An 18,908-nucleotide genomic window follows, 5' to 3' on the forward strand; every position below is an offset into this window, starting at 1 on the left:
TTTAGATGTAAGCCATTATTTTACCTAAGCAGCACATTAGTAGCATAAAATCCCCTTTTTAGAGTTGAAAATAAGTTGGAACTCGACTTGTAAAATAATAATAATAATAATCAACTAATCTTGAACATGAAATAAAATTTGCAATCCAATCTTAAACAACAAGTGAAATTTATTAATAATTTATGAATAGTTTGAATTTGTTATTTATTTGTATTTATATAAAAGTTATGTTATTACCTAAATGCATCGAATATGCACTTATAATAGATAAGCAACAATTTTTATATTTTAATTTGATGAAGAATAGTATAAATGAATTTGATTAATAATTAGTATTAAAAAAAAATTCAAAAAATAAAATTTTCAAACTTTTAAATTGTTGTATTATAACAAACCAACTTTATCTAAGCCAAATTCCATATTTCCATGAAAAAGCCAAGTCAATTTTAAATAAGATATTTCAAAATTTTACAAATTTAAACTGAGTTTAAGTGCTCCTAAATCATATGGGAACTTAAAATCCTAATATTCGATTCCACGTGACTGATTTATATCTTTACTCCCGTTTAGTTAAAATATTTATTGTAAATTTAACTAAAAATAGAAAACTTCCAATATCCCGTACATACAAGCAGACAAAATTTAATTAGTTAATTTCTATAATTGTGTCCTTTTTCTCTCTTGTTCTTATAAAGTAATGGTCTTTTTTTATTATTTTCTTTTATTGTCTGGTTGGGTAGGATTTAGTCCTTTTTTTTTTTTTTTTTTGGTAATATAGGATTTATTCCTTTGATTGTTAACTTAATAAAAACTTATAATGTACTACACAATTCTAAACCAAATGAAGTACAAGTGTACTAGATCTAGATTTTCACGACTCACGGCCCAGGTGGTATGCGAGTAAAAAGGTGAAATTATAATCTGCCTTTAATAATTTCATGATGAAAAAAGCATATATACTTGAATAGATATTTAATAAAATTATTTTGCAATCTTTATTAGATTCTTTTTCTCTTTAATATAATTTATTTATGACTTATAATTTCAAAATATTCTTTAATTTTTTGACATTGCATATATTTTACACACTCAGAATTATTGCGATAATTCAATGTCATTGTTCCGAGTCAAATTGTGGCAGAGCAAGGTACTTGTATTTAGGTATCTGTGTATTAAGTTTATAAAATAATTAATTAATCATACATATAATAATGATTTAATGGATTATCTAGCTCATTTTATAATATATGATATTTATGTGACACAATTTTAAATAAAAATAAAAACTAAAAGCATAAAATTTTTTAACTTTTTAAAAAATCTAGTATTATTTACATATAACAATTTAATAGATTATTATTAAAAAATTCAATTTTTCTTACTAGATTTTTAATATTAAAGCATAAAAATAAAAATAAATATTATCAGTTAATATTATCATATATTATATACCGAAGTTATTTATGAATAACTTATAATAAAGTATACTAAATATCCAACTAAATTATTACTGTTTATATGTGTGTGTATATATAAATTCCTTTAAAAAAAAAAAAAAAAAAACAGCTAAAGTGATAAGATGAGCACATATGAGGTATATTACGTATAAAAAAAAGCACGGCATATTTTACCTGCCACAACATTGGTGTTATATAGAAAAAAATAAAATAATAATAATCAAGCATGTAAAATATTTTATCAGCAAAACTAGAAGTGCGTTGTTCTTCTCAATTCTATCAAACATTATAAATGGTCCAACATGGAAATGGCTCCAGCAGCAGCCGGCATGGGAATGGAATCATCATCATCATTAGCTGCAGCTTCTGCAATTTGTACTGCAGCTGCACAGTCTGAAAGTAATTACATGGTCGATTTTCATCAACAACATAACATTCATATTGATCAAATATATGATCAATATCAAGATCATAATCATGATTTTGATGATCATCATCATCTATTTTTCTCGGAGTTGCTGGAAGAATATCATGATTTACAAATCCCATCTTGTCAATCTTCTGGGAAATTAGCTGCTTTGCATCACCATCATCAACAAAATCAAAGTAATTATGAATATTATGGCTTATTATATGGTTCTTGTGAGAAGTACTTTCATAAATATTCCTCATCCAATAATTTGCCAAATCGATCAGCGCTTTCTACTTTATACTACAAACAGGACAAGTTCTTAGACAATGGTGATGAGGAACCTGTCTTATTGGATCCTCGAGTTCAAGTAATTTATTAATTTTAACTTAGTTACTTTATTCTTTTTTCTATGTTGTGTTAGATTAATTAGCGTATAATTGTTATACTTGGTATCATTATGATCTTTAATTACAGGGACATGATCAGCAGAATAGTTGCTCTTCTGATAAGCTGCCGGAGAAAGTGTGCTCAAAATCTAATAACGACGGGGATGTAATTTCTGCTGCTAACTCTGCTTCTTCTTCCAGGAGAGCTTCAAGAAGTAAACAGCGTATCAAATGGACTCAAGATCTTCATGAACGATTTGTGGAGTGTGTGAATTCCCTCGGTGGCGCTGACAGTGAGTAAATTATTGGAGAGTACTGTTTCTGTATGAATTACTAGAACCACATATATAATTATTGTTTAAATTACTAATAATGGATAATAAATATTCATGAATATATATTTATATGTGTGTGTGTGTGTGTGTGTGTGTGTGTATCTATATATATAAACAGAGGCAACTCCAAGGGCAATACTGAAGCTGATGAACTCAAATATGCTGAACATCTTGCATGTCAAAAGCCATTTGCAGGTATCTACATATTATTAAACACTGCTTTCTTTATTTGGTTAATTTTGCTTTAAGTGCTAAACCTTTTTCATCTGATCATCAATTCTAGCTAAAGCTGATTTTGATTTCTGATTATTTAATGTGGCTCATATATATATATATATATATATTTTTCCCTGCTTGAGGAATTGCAGATGTATCGCACTTCAAAGTATATATCAGAATATAGACAGGGTAAACCTTTAATTGCTTTATAAAGTTTATATATATATATATATATATTGTTCTTCTTTGAAAGTGGCTAACAGTTTATGGTTTCATATGAGATGCATATTATATACCATATTATATAAGATCTTCATGTATATAGGAGAGTTTGGATTTTACTAGGACAAAAATATATAACGAGAAAAGCAATTCCTCATGCATTCCATAACAATATTATAGGAACTCATTTTTGTTTGAAAACTGATGGACATTTAAATACTAGTTTAAAGTTTTAATAAAATACTTGAATATAAATTAATTTTATCATAATTTTTATAGGATGAAATAAAATTTGTAATTGAAAATTTATCTCTAATAATTTCTTTTTTTGTTACATACAACGTATTCTTATTTAACTATTTGGAAGAGACTAATTTACCAGAACAATATTTTTATATGGCTTAATTATTTACGGAATAATATATATATATATATATATATATAATCAACGCTCTTTCTTTGCTTGGTAGACATATAAGATTAAATCCTTACCAAAAAACTTATATGATTCAATATTGAATCTGTCGGCATTGCAGGAAAATCTGAGAAATGCACGATTACAAATGACACACTTGATCTCCACATGAAAACGTATAAAACCACCTCTTAACTTTGCATTATATATAGTTTTGCATGAGAAATATATTTTTCACATTACGTTGGATATATATCGTTGTGGCGGTTGTTAAGAATTATTACTTGGTTAATTACGACTTTAGTTTTAAATTATTAATTAATGTAAACATGTTTCCAAAGTATTATATACCTTTACCATATCCACCAATATATATATATATATATATATATATATACTTTACCATTAATTTAAAATATAAACAGAGATTTTTTTTTTTTTAAAATCTATGTAAACAAATATAGATCCTTAATTATGTATGTATATATATATATATATATATATATATGGAGCAAAAGAATAATTATATGTATACTTATACAATTAAATATGTTGTTGCTCACTTTGTTGGTTATATTTATTATTATTTTTTTTAATAGGCAATACTACCATGCACTATAATATCAACAATTGATTGGCTTGATTTAATTTTAATTTGACAGTGAATTAATACAAATCAAGGAAACCATGAAACAAGTCAATATGCATCTTCATGACCAGCTAGAGGTATTATTGTATATGGTCTTTGTATATACTTTAGAATCCATGGTTCTTAATGATAATTTTCAAGCTGATTATGCTTAATTAAGTTAATTAATTAGCAACTTTTGCAGTATTATTTACTTTAATCAATTTGTTGGTCAGACTCAGCACAAACTACGGCTGTTGCTTGAAGAACAAGAGGGACAACTGAAAATGATATTTGACAAGCTACGAGACTCGCAAGCTTAGCTCATGAGATTAAAAATAATAAAAATAAAGAAAAACATTGATAAATAGAAATTTGATCTCCATGAGAAATCCATGATTGGAGAAAGATCAGTGCTAACTGCTAATCAATGGTTTAACTGTCATTGTATTTATGATCAATATTGTCTACATCAATGGGTGTTGTGTTGCAATCTTATTTTCAATATAACACAAAGTTTTAAATTAAGCAATAAGTTTAAAAAATAAAATAAAATTGAATATCATATTAATTTAAGCTAAATTATATAATATTTAAGTGAAAAAAAGGTCTTTTAAAAAAAAGAAGAATTAATTTCAAGCATGCAAAAAAAAAAAAGTTATTTAAAAAAAAAAAGGATTAATTTCAAGCATGCAAAAAAAAAAGGTATTTTTGAAAAAAAAAAAAAAAAAGAAGGATTAATTTCAAGCATGCTTCTATTCAAAGAGAAATAAAGGGGGGGGAAAAAAAGGACAAATGGATAGTCTCACGAGATTAGAAAAAAGAGTTGGGAGAGAGAAAACAAAAAGTAAATAATAATAATAATTATTATATTATTAAGTAATAATAACAATTAAATATTACCCTCCAAAAAAATTAATAATAATTAAAAAATATTATACTTAAAAATTGATTTATGGTACTTAATTCAATGCAATAAATCCTTTTTTTCCCATTTTCGTTAAAATTTTATATATTTTCTTTAGTAGCTATTGGCTAATTAAATACTATTTCCTTTTTTTTTTTTTTTTGATGAAACTATCTCCTAATCCCAAGAGAAAATGAACACAAAATAATAATAAAAGAAACCGAAAAACACGGAGCGAACAGCCTCATCAAAACCGCACGCACGCACGCACTCCGCAACCAGTCCTTTTGCTGTGAGAGAGAGAGAGTCAGAGCGAAAGCGAGCGAGCGCCAAGCTAAAAAAAAAAAAAAAAGGAAAAAACCCAGAGAGGAAGCAGAGAAAAAACAGAGTAATGGAGGACATGAAGAAGAGAAAGCTAGGGGATTCGGCGGCTGACGACGACGTTTCTACAGTGGAAGAGTTGCGGACGCTGCTTGACCCTCTTGCTAAGCCCCAGCTTGTGGATCTTCTTGCCAAACTGTACTTTTCAATCCCTCTTTCTCTATCTCTCTCTCTTTTTCTTTCCATTAATTTATACTTTTTAATGAGTTTGGATTGCTGGGATTGGTTCTTGTTTCTACTCACTACTCTCTTGTCGTTTTGAAAACGTTGAATCTGAATAGTTATTCAAATCAATAATGAATTAGCTTTAATTGAGGTTTATGTTTTGGATTGGTTCTTACTCATTATTAGTATTATTATTCTTTTTATTACAATTCGTTTAGAGGCTGTGTCCGTAATCATGTTTGCTGTGACTGAGAATATGTTGACCCAGAAATTAAAAAATAGCAACAATAATAATAATAAAAAAAGAAAAAAAGAAAAAGAAGGCTTGCCATGGATTTTACACCTTGGTTCCATTGGGTATGGTTAAAACGATGGTATAGTTGACAGAACTAGTTTCCTGTTTTAAAATGTGGGATGGGAAAATAAATCTTAAAGACATGTCAAGATTTTTGTTTTAATGAACTTAAACGTTCCATCACTGGTTTTTCCAGAGGAGAAATTGCTTTCCTTTCGAGCATTAGAAATAGAAATATGCTTTTTAGCTGAAAGATCTCTCTTAGACCTTGTTCTCTTTTTATTGCTACACTCCATTCAAACTTCTAGTTGTGAAGAGTCTACTCTGTACTTTTTTATGCATAAATTAACCAACCATTCTTCTTTTTCTAATCCTTTTCACTCTGTATAGCAAAACCTCAGAGCCATTAAACATAGCAAGGCCTTGTTGACGTTTCCCACTCTACTAAATTTCCATTCAAATGGTTTTGAAATTCATATTCTTCCCAAGCCAAAATAAATCCTATTGAAGATTCTAAAGCCATCGAGCACTGAAACAACAGAAAACATACTCTTTATTGTGTGATTTTTTTCCCACTAGTTTTTGTATTCTATATGATATGTCTACGCTTGAACTTCAAATTTTTTTTACTGTGATCCTTTTGTCTTTGTGTGATTGGGCTTGCTTGTCTCAATGCACTAGCATTTTGCATGTGAGAGGGGGCAGTAAAAAGTTTGTTTCCATTTGTATGCTGTGTGATTGACCCTGTGCATGTGTGTTTGTTTGCATGTTGAGGCATAAAGGGGTTCCCAATATCCTTCTATTGCAGACGAAATTAGAAGTATTGCCAGTGCAGACCCTGTCCATCGAAAGCTTTTTGTTCGTGGCTTGGCCTGGAATACCACTTCAGAAACCTTGTGTGATGTGAGTGCATTACTGATTGTGTTTCGTGTGTCATGCTTGTCACTATTACATCTTAAGAGTCAATTTTACATCTGAATAGCTTCTCATGGTATTGTTTTTGATTTCTTGAATAATTTTTAGTTGTGTGCCTTTTAGTGCTGAATATTGTTTTGACATGCATTCTCCAGGCATTTAGAGTGCACGGAGAAATTGAGGAAGGGGCTGTGATCTATGACAAAGCAACTGGAAAATCACGTGGTTATGGTTTCATTACCTATAAACATATGGATTCAACTCAAAAAGCATTGAAAGCGCCTAGCAAGTTGATTGATGTAAGTTTTTGCTTTGTTGTTGCATGCTGAGCTTTTTCTTGAGCAAGTGTATGGATTCTAGTTATCGTAGAAAATTTCCTTATGGAAATTGCTTTCTAACTATCGTCCAAATTTCCTTGAGGTCTCTCAACCCAGGCTTTCTCTCTCTCTCCAGTTAAATTTGTTTCTTGTTGTCATGTTTGTAAACCTTCTCCTTGCAAATGTCAGAATTAAAATTACAAAAGAATGTGGTTTTTGTATTTTCTTTTCTCCTAGGCTTGGCAATTTCTTTAACAAAAATATACAGACTTGTCCCACCCTTCCCAGTGAGCCAAAGCCTTGTTGCTTTTGTGTTCCTTTGCATTATGACTGTTTTTATGGATATGGGTTTGCTTTCTTTTTTAATCGTGATTTGTTTACTTAAATATTTTCATTCCAGGGTCGATTGGCTGTTTGTAATTTAGCTTGTGAGGGCTTAAGTGGGACAAGTACTACCCCTGATCTTGCCCAGAGGAAGCTCTATATAGGGGGCTTGTCACCTGAGGTTACAAGTGAGATGTTGCTCAACTTCTTTGCAAGGCATGGTGACATAGAAGAAGGTTCAGTTGCATATGACAAAGATAGTAATGAATCACGGTATAATACCATTAACCTTCTATGTTTTGTTGAAGAAAATATTCCTTCTTTTTTTTTTTTTTTTTTTTTTTTTTTTTTGTCTCTCTCTAAGCAATAGCCACCTGTTGAGAAGAATCACTGTCATTTTTCTTTGTAGTGGGTTTGGCTTTGTTACATATAAGACAGTTGAGTCAGCTAAGAAGGCAATAGATGATCCACAAAAGACCCTTGGGGTAAGTCATTTATTATGTTATGTCTCTGTTATGTTTATTATAGCTTTCTTGGTCATGACACGCTTTGGAAGGAAAAGTAGCATGACATGTTTACTCAATAAAAGTTTCTGTTGGGTTTTTGAATTTAAAAAAGTATTTAGTATTGTTTCATAATGCCTTGAGCTACCAACTAAAATCCAAGCAGGTGTAAGCCTCTCCTCTCACCCACAAGTACATTGCAATCGCACAGATAACATTCTAGAACAAGAAGTACATAGCTGGAAAAGGTGTAGGGATGGGGTTTTCCAGAGAAATGCTTCTTAAGGCGCCTGAACCCAAATAATTGCATCAGGGCTAGAGCCCTTTGGATCTATATGAGAATTCTATGTCATGCTACAGAAAATAGCATTCTGATATTTTGTGCAAGTATTATTTCTCATGTATTTACACACTGAAGCAGTTGTTTCATCATCATGTTTGATTACAGGGAAGAAATCTCATTGTCAAGCTTGCTGATTCCCACAAGGGCAGAACAATGCAAGCACAGTTACCTGCAGCAATGGCTCCAATGTCCTTGCCAATGGCTGGTGGATATCCACAGCCTGGAAAAGCTTATGCCAACACCGCTTCGGTTGGCTATGGTTATCCTCAAAATATGGTATACCCTGACTCTTCATACCCAAGTCCTCCCACAGCATCTGCTCCATACGCAATGCAGAATCAGGTTCCATATGCACAACAAGTTGCGTTAAAGAAAGACTCCTTTGGACTACCATCAACAACACCTATGGGAATGGGAGGATACCCTTATTACATCCCCAAACAATGATATATGTCAAATTCGGAACATGGTAATATTGAATACTCTTTCTTCCCTTTTAGTCCAGCTTCGTTCTTTACAACCAACACTAATTGTAGTTTCACACCTCTTCTAACTCACCTTGACATTGGCTTTTGCAGGACGCCCTCGTCTTTTTCCGTCTTTGAAATCTTTTGTTGGTATAGGCATTCAAAATTTGTAGATGGCATAAAAAACCATTGTTTCAATAGCGGAGGGGTTTCTAGTAGAAGGATTGTTTTTGGTTCTTTGTAACATTGGCACAAGATAGTTGAACCTGGTCCTGGTTATTTATAATAGGGATAGTTTGTACTGATGTTTTAGTTTACAGTAAGTTCTTTTTTTTTGGTTGGACGTTAATTAGATTTTCTAGACTTTTCAGTCTATAAATTATGTATCTATTCAGTGATCTATCTTAGCAGGCTACTATAGATGCAGCTATAATTTTTGTTTTCCCATATTTATTGGTGGCTGCAGGATCAGAACCGCTGCCTAATAAATTTGCTTCTAATTTGAAAATTTAATTTCGTTCAACTGGCACTGGCTACTTTGAAGTATTTTTTACTTCTATGTCAATAATATCCATATTGATTGGCTTTATTTATCAAAACTAAGATAAATGTGACAGATAATTTATTTTTATCTTTTCCCATCTATTTCACTTTTTATTTATTTATTTATTTTAGCTATGTTATTACATACACGTTGTATCTTGTCGTACGCATATAACCATGTGAGGCCGCTGCTTCCTTTCAAGTTTAACTTATCCTGTTCTCTTGACACTAAATCACCGTAAATGGAAGAAAATAAAATGTTCACAAATTTCTAGAATATGAAGCTCTGTTCAAAAATTAATAATAATAAAATCAAATTTTTTGCATCTTCGAATAGAAAAACCTGACCTGTAATAATAATTGACTCTCAAAGAAAAAAAAAAATGATAATTATTTCAAATACTCACTTTTTAGAAAATCCGTTCAATTGTATAAAGCCAATATATATATATATATACACACTAAGCCAAAACAATATCAAAGATAAACCACCTTTAAATTTTTAAAAATAAACCTGCTTCTGCGACAGAGAAAAAAAAAAGAAAAAAAGAAAAAAACATATATATATATATATATATATATATATATATATATATATATATATATATCTGCAGAAGTTACTTTTTCAAGAAAATAAAAGAGAAGGAAAATAAAGTGTGAACGGTCTCAAAGTCTGTGGTCTAGAAACACCATTCATTGCCTTTTAAAGGCCAAAATTATCCAGGTCTGTTGGGATTTATATACCGTACGGCTAAAAGACCAGTAAACCCTCAGTTTGACTCGTCACTGAAAAACCCTTCTGGTTCTTATTGGGTGAGTAACGCCCTCCCATGCCGTTACCGCTGCCATTGATTCAGCAGCAGTTGAAGCTCCAAAGCCTATTGGGGATATGATTTGTCCCTTCATACTCATCAAAGTCGAAGGTATGATTTCTCCGGACCCTGAATATCCATTTCTATTCAGCTCAAGCAGTTAAAAAGCCAGTCTTTTTGGTTCTGTTACAATCTCTCAGTCTTCAAAACCTCGTCAAAACTGGTCATGAACCACTTGCAGAAACTCAGAGCAGTGTCTATTTTCAAATGGGTTTCTTCAAATTTTGCTGAAAATCAACTTAAGTTATCAAAAACCCCAGTTTTGCTAATTGGGTCTTCTTCCCTCATTACCCAAAAAACTAGACTTTACGGAGCAAAAAGAGCTGTTCAAACTGAAAATCCGTATGAATCAGATAGCGATAATGCTGGTCAAATTTGTTTATCCACACGGAAGGAAGCCCAAGATGCATTGGTGGAGTATTTTTATTCTACTAGAAGTTTACAGTTTTTGGATGCAGAAAATATGGGCAGGAACTCGCCGCATTTTCTTGAGAAGCTCTTGAAAAAGGCTAGACAGAAAGCGGAGATTGGGCGGTCGATTGCCCGGTTTTTGCGTTATCACCCAATTAATGAATTTGAACCTTTCCTTGAGAGCTTGGGTTTGAAACCATCCGAGTATGTTCCTCTTCTTCCCCGTGATTTTATGTTTTTGAGTGATGATCATTTGTTGCTTGCCAATTACTATGTGTTGTGCAATTATGGATTTGAACGTAATGCAATAGGAAAGATTTATAAGGAAGCAACAGAGGTGTTTCAGTATGATTCCGAAGTTTTGCTATCAAAACTTCGAGCTTATGAAGAACTGGGTCTTAGCCAGCCTTCAATACTTAATTTTGTTGTTGCTAGTCCTTACCTTTTGACTGGGGATGTAAATGCGGATTTTATTAAAGTATTAGAGAAACTGAAGAGTTTGGGATTTGAAAACAGTTGGATCGAGGGGAATCTGTTGGAGAAGATTTCTTATAACTGGAGTAGGATGATTAGGATTCTATGTTTGTTTAGCAAGATAGGGTGTAGCAACGAGCAGTTGGTTGGACTAATCAGGCAACACCCTGATACCCTGTTTGAGGGTTCAGGGGATAAGACACATTCACTAATTGGGTTCTTAGTGAAATTTGGTTCCACAACGAATCAGATATGTACGATGTTTCTCCGGTTTCCGCAGATTAGAGTTGGACAATTTGTATCAAATATGTGTAAATGTTTTTTGTTCCTGAGTGAGATTGATATGGAGGTTACAGAGATTGGGAAGATTGTAAGTTCTCACTCCTTACTGCTTGGCTCATGTTCTTTGAAGAAGACTAACAGCTTGCTTGCTAACTTGAATATCGGAAAGAAGCGACTTTGTAGTTATATCCAGGAGAATCCACAAGAAATGAAGAATTGGGTTATGGGAATGAGAGTTAAACCTTTGCCAAACTCAGGAGAGGACCTTAGATCCCAGATGGAGAAAAACCAATTTTTGTTAGACTTGGGATTTGTTGAGAACTCAAATGAAATGAAAACAGCAGCCAAAACATTTCGAGGCAAGGGAGGGGAGCTTCAGGAGAGATTTGATTGTATAGTGGAAGCTGGTTTGGATCGGAAAGATGTTTGCAACATGATTAAAACATCCCCTCAAATCCTCAACCAGACAAAGAATGTGATTGAAATGAAGATTGGTTTTCTTTTAAATGATCTAGGTTATCCCATATCATCTCTGGTAACATTCCCTTCATACCTTTCCTACACAGTTGAAAGAGTCAAGCTTAGATGCTCCATGTATAATTGGCTTGTAGATCAAGGGTCAGCAGAACCTATGCTAGCCTTGAGCACAATTATTGCATGCTCAGATAAAATATTTATTAAGCAGTATGTAAATCATCATCCTAGTGGCCCTCAAATTTGGAAAGAATTAAAGGAAAAAATTTATTCCAGCTAATTAAAAATCTTTATTGATCCTACTTTTATGGTTTTGCTACTTTTCAAGCTGATATATTCATTAACCGTAAGCATGATCCTGATGCTGTAAACTTAGTCAAGTTAGATAGTACCTATATATGCAGCAAAAAAGATTTAAGAACAGATAATTGTTGTTTTAGCTGTTTATTTCTGTAATGTTTTCTCTTTATTGTGACTATGAGGAAAGTCCATTACGTTTTGTATTGGCTAAAGCTTATGTAATGATTTAAGTAATACTTCAGTGCAAATTTTGACTGACTTTTGTATACTTTTAATACAGACTAACTTGAGGTCATTTTAGTATTGATGAGTGATCAGAATTCTAGTCTAGAGGAGAGCATTATGCTTGAATTATTTGTATCCAACTGAAAAATGGAATTATATCAAGAAAAAAGAGTTAGAGAATCACATTTGGGTTCTTTGTGCTCCGTTTGCCATTCTTCAAGAAGCTTTACAGACAATTTATATTTTCCCTCGAACATTACAAAGGGTAATTTGCATAAATTGTCAGGTCTTGAATCTCCACTCCCAGCGGACAAAAAGGTCAGTGTGAGAAGTGGCCCAACCATCCAGCATGCTGATTTTGGGCCCTACAAGCCCAAGAGCTAATGGGCTAACTAAGCTAGGTTTTACGGCCCAATGTCAGAACAACTATTTAGTCACTTCTAACTAGGGGAATTTGGCCCAATACCCCCATAGGACCTAGCTTCATGAATTTTGCCCCCTCAATTCATTTCTTTTTTGATCTACCCCTCCAATCTTTTAAAATCCCAAAATACCCTTATGCGTTTTTTTTTTTTATATGTTTTTTTCTTTCCTTTCTTCGACTTTTCCCCTCCATCTCTTTATCCATAACCAGACCTTAGGAGCCCTCTGTTTCCTTTCATGAATCGGCCGGATTGTAAGCGTGGAGACTGCGTGTTTTGAAGGAGATGGTGAAGAGGCGACTCAGAGAGAAAACTGCAGGATTTTAGAGAGCCCTAGGAGCAGAAGCAGAAGCAACAGGTAGGCAACAGCTCTAATTTTGATTTTCTGTTAGTGGTGTTGGGAATTTTTTTTTTTTTTTGGGAGAAATTGTGAAAGAGAAATTGTGAAAGTTGTGTTTTGGTTTTTTTTTTTTTTTAATAACGGTGGTGGTAGACATTTCTTGCTGAGAGATATGTATGATGATATGATGCTGGATGGAGTACAGCCAACTAGGGATACATTCCATTCTGTCATCAGTTAGTGGAAAGGTGCTTTCATGTTTGTTATCATGGACTTTCATTCTTTCTGGAATTTTCCGTTTGGTTGATTTTGTTTTGTTGCAGGTGGATAAGCAAAATGCTCATTTCTTTGGTGTTACGATCAACGAGCAACAAGCCGAGTGTGGTATTGTAGAAAGAGTTACTTCAAATGCACAAGGCAAATTTAAGGTATGTATATTTCATATTTTTGCATTTAAATTGTTTATATACCATGTTTGATGACTATGAACTCTCTCTCTCTCTCTCTCTCTCTGCATCTGCATTTTCTTTTGTGTTGCTGGTGTGACATTAAATTTATAATCTAATTGCTTCATTTTTCAGTTACTTTATTTCGAGCAAGATGTGAATGGCGGTTATGGTTTGGCCCTACAGGTACCATATCTTCTTTCCTATTGTGTCTCCAATCCATTTTCCATTTTATAGTGCATATGGTTTTTGCATTCTGAAAGCTGTCATGATTGTTTAAAAAATTTGAAGCATAGATGGAGTGAACAGTGCCAATGATCATATACAATTGGTAGAAATGTTTTGTAATAATCTTGTCATGTTAAACTTTCTGCTGTTATATCCTTCAATTTCTAAGTATTATGCGTCTCTAATTTATTTTCAAAGCATAAAATTGTGGCTGTGAAATTGTGATTTTGAATATCACACATGGGTAGAACTTAAAATTAGTAACCTACCTGTGAATGTGACAATGATGCTCAACTTCTCTTTTCAAGTGAATGTCATTGCATTGTTTCAAGTGGTCAAGTGGTATTGGTGTGGCATTTCAATGTATTTCTGTTCAGTCCTCTGACCTCATTCCCAAGGGCTTTCTTACTTGCAATTTGACTACAATCCTTTAAACAATTGACTTATATAATTGTACTATGATTTTATGTAGCATGCTTTTTTTTATTTTACTTTGGTTCAGCAAATCTTTACCTTTAGTCAATAATTTTGTCATATGGAAATGCTTTTTTCCCCCCACTCCTCATCAAGCCATCTAAATTTCAATATATATCATTGACACACAAAAATCATGACAGTCAATTTCCTATTTAATTAAAATTCATTTAGCAGAATCTCTTCCTATGCACATGCATTTGACATTAGTGTGGTCTCTTTACAGATGGATAATTGATCCTCCTCTGGATGTCAATGTACCATCAAAACGCACACCATGGCCTGATGCCCCTCCTGAACTCCCTACCAATGAAAATGTAGTGTTGGGCATCCAAGAGCATGCTGTAAAGCATCCTACAAAGACCCGCACATCTAGATCAAAGAGACGAAGCAAGAGAAAGCATGACACAAGAACGGTGGACACACAGGTTGCTTCAAAGCATTCTGAACAAATTTGAAAATCTTAGCACGAAGACGGCTAGAGATGCATGTTGCTGTGTGAATTTTAGGCATCATTCTTCAGCATCATAAAAAAATTTGAATTGCAAAGGCTTATTAGCACAGAGGCAGATGGCCTAACCTGGTATATGTGAAAAGAATCCTTACAGAGAGAAAATCCCAAAATTTCATAAAAGTGTATCCAATTTTTCAAAAAAATTGATGACTGTTCACCATCGGTAATTCCCGGAGAAATCGTCGGTAAAATACAAATACCCTCTGGAAAAATTACTGACAGTTTCGTCGGTAATTCCCGAGGGTGTACAGTTCCGAATATTTTGCCAATTTTTTCTACCCCACAAGGCCCCTAAGGTGTGTTGAATGAAAAAACATACAAAACATGGATTCTATAATTGTACTAAGGAGAGAAAATCAAAAAATTTCATAAAAGTGTATCAAAGTTTGCAAAAAATATGTATACTGTTCACACTAGGAAAATTACCGACGAAACTGTCGGGAAAATACAAATGCTCTCTGGAAAATGTACCGACAGTTTCGTCGGTAATTTCCCGAGGGTGTATAGTAAAGCATATTTTGCCAATTTTTTGGACCCCACAAGGCCTGTAAGGTGTGTTGAATGAAAAAACATGCAAAACATGGATTCTATAATTGTACTAAGGAGAGAAAATCCCAAAATTTCATAAAAGTGTCTCAAAGTTTGCAAAAAATAAGTATACTGTTCACCCTCGGGAAATTACCGACGAAACTGTCGGGAAAATACAAATGCCCTCTGGAAAATGTACCGACAGTTTCGTCGGTAATTTCCCGAGGATGTACAGTAAAGCATATTTTGCCAATTTTTTGGACCGCACAAGGCCTGTAAGGTGTGTTGAATGAAAAAACATGCAAAACATGGATTCTATAATTTTACTAAGGAGAGAAAATCCCAAAATTTCATAAAAAGTGTATCAAAGTTTGCAAAAAATAAGTATACTGTTCACCCTCGGGAAAGTACCGACGAAACTGTCGGGAAAATTCAAATGCCCTCTGGAAAAATTACCGACATTTTCGTCGATAATTTCCCGAGGGTGTACAGTAAGCATATTTTGCCAATTTGTTTTACCCCACAAGCCCCTTAAGGTGTGTTGAATGAAAAAACATGCAAAACATGGATTATATAATTGTACTAAAGAGAGAAAATCAAAAAATTTCATAAAAGTGTATCAAAGTTTGCAAAAAATAAGTTTACTGTTCTCCCTCGGGAAATTACCGACACAACTGTCGGGAAACCACAAATGCCCTCTGGAAAAATTACCGACAGTTTCGTCGGTACTTTCCCGAGGGAGAATAGTGTACATATTTTTTGCAAAATTTGATACACTTTTATGAAATTTTTTGATATTCTCTCCTTAGTACAATTATAGAATCCATGTTTTGCATGTTTTTTCATTCAACACACCTTAGAAGCCTTGTGGGGTAAAAAAAATTGGCAAAATATGCTTTTTTGTACACCCTCGGGAAATTACCGACGAAACTGTCTGTACTTTTTCCAGAGGGCATTTGTATTTTCCCGACAGTTTCGTCGGTAATTTCCCGAGGGTGAACAGTATAATATTTTTTTGCAAACTTTGATACACTTTTATGAAATGTTGGGATTTTCTCTCCTTAGTACAATTATAGAATCCATGTTTTGCATGTTTTTTCATTCAACACACCTTAAGGGGCTTGTGGGGTAAAAAAAATTGGCAAAATATGCTTACTGTACACCCTCGGGACATTACCGACGAAAATGTCGGTAATTTTTCCAGAGGGCATTTGAATTTTCCCGACAGTTTCGTCGGTACTTTCCCGAGGGTGAACAGTATACTTATTTTTTGCAAACTTTGATACACTTTTATGAAATTTTGGGATTTTCTCTCCTTAATACAATTATAGAATCCATGTTTTGCATGTTTTTTCATTCAACACACCTTACAGGCCTTGTGGGGTCCAAAAAATTGGCAAAATATGCTTTACTGTACACCCTCGGGAAATTACCGACGAAACTGTCGGTACATTTTCCAGAGGGCATTTGTATATTCCCGACAGTTTCGTCGGTAATATCCCGAGGGTGAACAGTATACTTATTTTTTGCAAACTTTGATACACTTTTATGAAATTTTGGGATTTTCTCTCCTTAGTACAATTATAGAATCCATGTTTTGCATGTTTTTTCATTCAACACACCTTAGGGGCCTTGTGGGTTCCAAAAAATTGGCAAAACATGATGTACTGTACACTCTCGGGAATTACCGACGAAACTGTAGGTAATTATTCTTGAAGGAATTTAGTGGTTACCGACGATTTCCTCGGGAATTACCGAGGGTGAACAGTCATCAATGTTTTTGCAAAATTTGATATACTTTTATGAAATTTTGGGATTTTCTCTCCTTAGTACAATTTTAGAATCCCTATTTGCCATGTTTTTGCATTCAATACACATTATGGAACTTATGGGGCCCAACAAATTGGTAAAACTTGATGGACTGTACACATTTGGAAATTACCGACGAAACCGTTGGTAATTTTTCCAGGGTTTATTTGTTGGTTACGAAAAAGCGTTTCTGTAATTACCGATGGTGAATCGGGAATTATCAATGCACCATCGATAATCATCTTTCCTTTAATTTTTACCACAACCGAGGGTTTTTTTTTTATCTTTTATCTTTTTTTTTTCAACGGTTGTCATTAGTAAAGATAGGTTCAGCATATTAAGATAACATTAGTATAACATTAGTATAGACCGTCATAACATTAAACATACGATCTACATTGAAAGTTTATTAAAGTACAAATCAACAGCATATTTTTTTCTAAAAAACATAATGTCTTGCGGACCAAATGAAGGGTTCTCCTCACTACTCATGTACTCAATAAATTTCAGAGCGTAGACGCCACAATCACCCCTGCAGAATAACATTAATGATTAGTATTAATGAAAACCAACTACATGTATTTTCACACGTAACCACAATAAAAAACAGCAGCAATACAAGTTGTTTGAAATGACAACACATTCATACCCATTATCTTGGCGGGGTGCATCTTTGATCATGGTCATCGTGAATGGATCTAAAGTGGGAGACACGTCCGGATTCTTCCCGTAATATCCCCCATCCCTCAATAGGTAAGGCAGCATATACGTAAGGCATTCTGCATTCTTCAACTCTCTATTCTGGACATATTTATTTCCCATATTTGGATCGTATAAATCAATATGCCGGGCCTTCAAGTCCACACATGCTGCCAACCAATGCGCGCCTCCATTGTTGACAGGGATACACCTGCAAATTAGAACATAACATCATTATCCACAAAATGGGAAACTTAGTGAGAATTTTTTTCAATATATGTATGGACTTACATAATCACATATCCGCCACGACACGCTAGGTTTGGGTGACCTCCCACGCACATAGTTACAAAGGGTCGCATCACATGAATATGTGCTACGAGATGCGCTCCATATGGGATAACGCCCTTTGATGGATGACTGCCAAATAATGAAATATATACAATATAAAATATCATCAATATAACATTAAGCAACGCAGTAACATCCCATCATCTTACCCAAAATAACACGTCTAATATGGCACAGGTGTTGGTGAACATCTTCTCATTATCAAACCGTCTTTTTCGTATGAAATACAAAATAGTGTCAATATGGTGCAAAACCACATTAAAGGAAATAAGTAACAAGTGCGAGGTGATAAATAAAACATCATTCCAAACATAGGACCACAATGATTTTGCATGAACATAAAACATATAACTTACATCGGAATTCAACCATCCTTCATCGGTCAGTAGCTCAGCAAAAAATTCCTTTCCCATCGTCATATAAGATGTACACACGGTTGCTTCCTTCGGTGCCACCCTATACCACTCATCGAACGCCCTCTCCTTTGATGCATCAATAGGTCGAGTAAGATTAAATTTGACCTTCTTTTTACACGGGTCGGTGTAAAGAGAGATGACGTGATGTGACTAGTGGTAAACTCGACCGAATCGGCTTGTATCACCAACGTTATGCTTCCGATCTTCCACCTCAATCTCAGCTGATTGGTCATGATGTGGACTGTCAGCTGAAGCACCAATATCCCACCCGAAATGTAAAGGCCGATATGGCACCAAAGCCCAGGAATCCTCCACATAGGGTCCTCCAGGTACGATAGGCTCAAACGGTGTAGTACAATCATCATCCTCCTTCCTACCATTGGAACCGTCTATGGGTGCATCAAATTCT

At 33.7% G+C, this 18,908-nt stretch overlaps 4 protein-coding genes across 12 annotated transcripts; 3 read left to right on the top strand and 1 right to left on the bottom strand.

Moving 5' to 3' along the window:
- Window positions 1-1,665: 1,665 nt before the first annotated feature.
- Window positions 1,666-4,713, top strand: LOC112488895 (myb family transcription factor PHL13). 5 transcript variants are annotated; one of them, XM_060812629.1, is made up of 7 exons: window positions 1,667-2,236; window positions 2,344-2,548; window positions 2,709-2,785; window positions 2,950-2,998; window positions 3,568-3,622; window positions 4,109-4,172; window positions 4,311-4,713. In XM_060812629.1, exons 1-7 carry the CDS (start codon window positions 1,760-1,762, stop codon window positions 4,395-4,397), a joined length of 1,014 nt encoding a protein of 337 aa, XP_060668612.1. In that variant the 5' UTR covers window positions 1,667-1,759; the 3' UTR covers window positions 4,398-4,713. The 5 variants fall into 5 exon arrangements, 2 of the variants coding, with proteins under 2 accessions (XP_060668612.1, XP_048321556.1); XM_048465599.2 differs by having other exon boundaries at window positions 1,669-2,236; window positions 2,959-2,998; XR_009634785.1 differs by lacking the exon at window positions 3,568-3,622 and having other exon boundaries at window positions 1,666-2,236; window positions 4,311-4,372.
- A 508-nt stretch (window positions 4,714-5,221) lies between these two features.
- On the top strand, window positions 5,222-9,214 carry LOC107432331 (UBP1-associated protein 2C). Its single transcript, XM_048465598.2, has 7 exons — window positions 5,222-5,500; window positions 6,605-6,725; window positions 6,893-7,036; window positions 7,455-7,651; window positions 7,788-7,863; window positions 8,330-8,693; window positions 8,803-9,214. Exons 1-6 carry the CDS (start codon window positions 5,373-5,375, stop codon window positions 8,669-8,671), a joined length of 1,008 nt encoding a protein of 335 aa, XP_048321555.2. The 5' UTR covers window positions 5,222-5,372; the 3' UTR covers window positions 8,672-8,693; window positions 8,803-9,214.
- A 654-nt stretch (window positions 9,215-9,868) lies between these two features.
- On the top strand, window positions 9,869-15,228 carry LOC107432340 (transcription termination factor MTEF18, mitochondrial). Of its 5 annotated transcripts, none has more exons than XR_009634993.1 (6): window positions 9,869-11,808; window positions 12,559-13,052; window positions 13,188-13,282; window positions 13,358-13,462; window positions 13,616-13,666; window positions 14,409-15,181. XR_009634993.1 is itself a non-coding variant. In XM_016043462.4 (1 exon), exon 1 carries the CDS (start codon window positions 10,273-10,275, stop codon window positions 12,025-12,027), a length of 1,755 nt encoding a protein of 584 aa, XP_015898948.3. In that variant the 5' UTR covers window positions 9,870-10,272; the 3' UTR covers window positions 12,028-12,034. The 5 variants fall into 5 exon arrangements, 1 of the variants encoding a protein (XP_015898948.3); XR_009634996.1 differs by having other exon boundaries at window positions 10,584-10,721; window positions 14,409-15,228; XR_009634994.1 differs by lacking the exon at window positions 13,188-13,282 and having other exon boundaries at window positions 14,409-15,178.
- A 2,142-nt stretch (window positions 15,229-17,370) lies between these two features.
- Window positions 17,371-17,886, bottom strand: LOC132799821 (putative ubiquitin-like-specific protease 1B). The gene is made up of 2 exons (XM_060812555.1): window positions 17,683-17,886; window positions 17,371-17,565 (listed from the first exon to the last, which is right to left on the bottom strand). Exons 1-2 carry the CDS (start codon window positions 17,853-17,855, stop codon window positions 17,427-17,429), a joined length of 312 nt encoding a protein of 103 aa, XP_060668538.1. The 5' UTR covers window positions 17,856-17,886; the 3' UTR covers window positions 17,371-17,426.
- Between the last annotated feature and the right edge of the window lie 1,022 nt (window positions 17,887-18,908).

Source organism: Ziziphus jujuba, chromosome 11 (genome assembly GCF_031755915.1).
Source record: "Ziziphus jujuba cultivar Dongzao chromosome 11, ASM3175591v1".
NCBI classification, from domain to species: Eukaryota; Viridiplantae; Streptophyta; class Magnoliopsida; order Rosales; family Rhamnaceae; genus Ziziphus; species Ziziphus jujuba.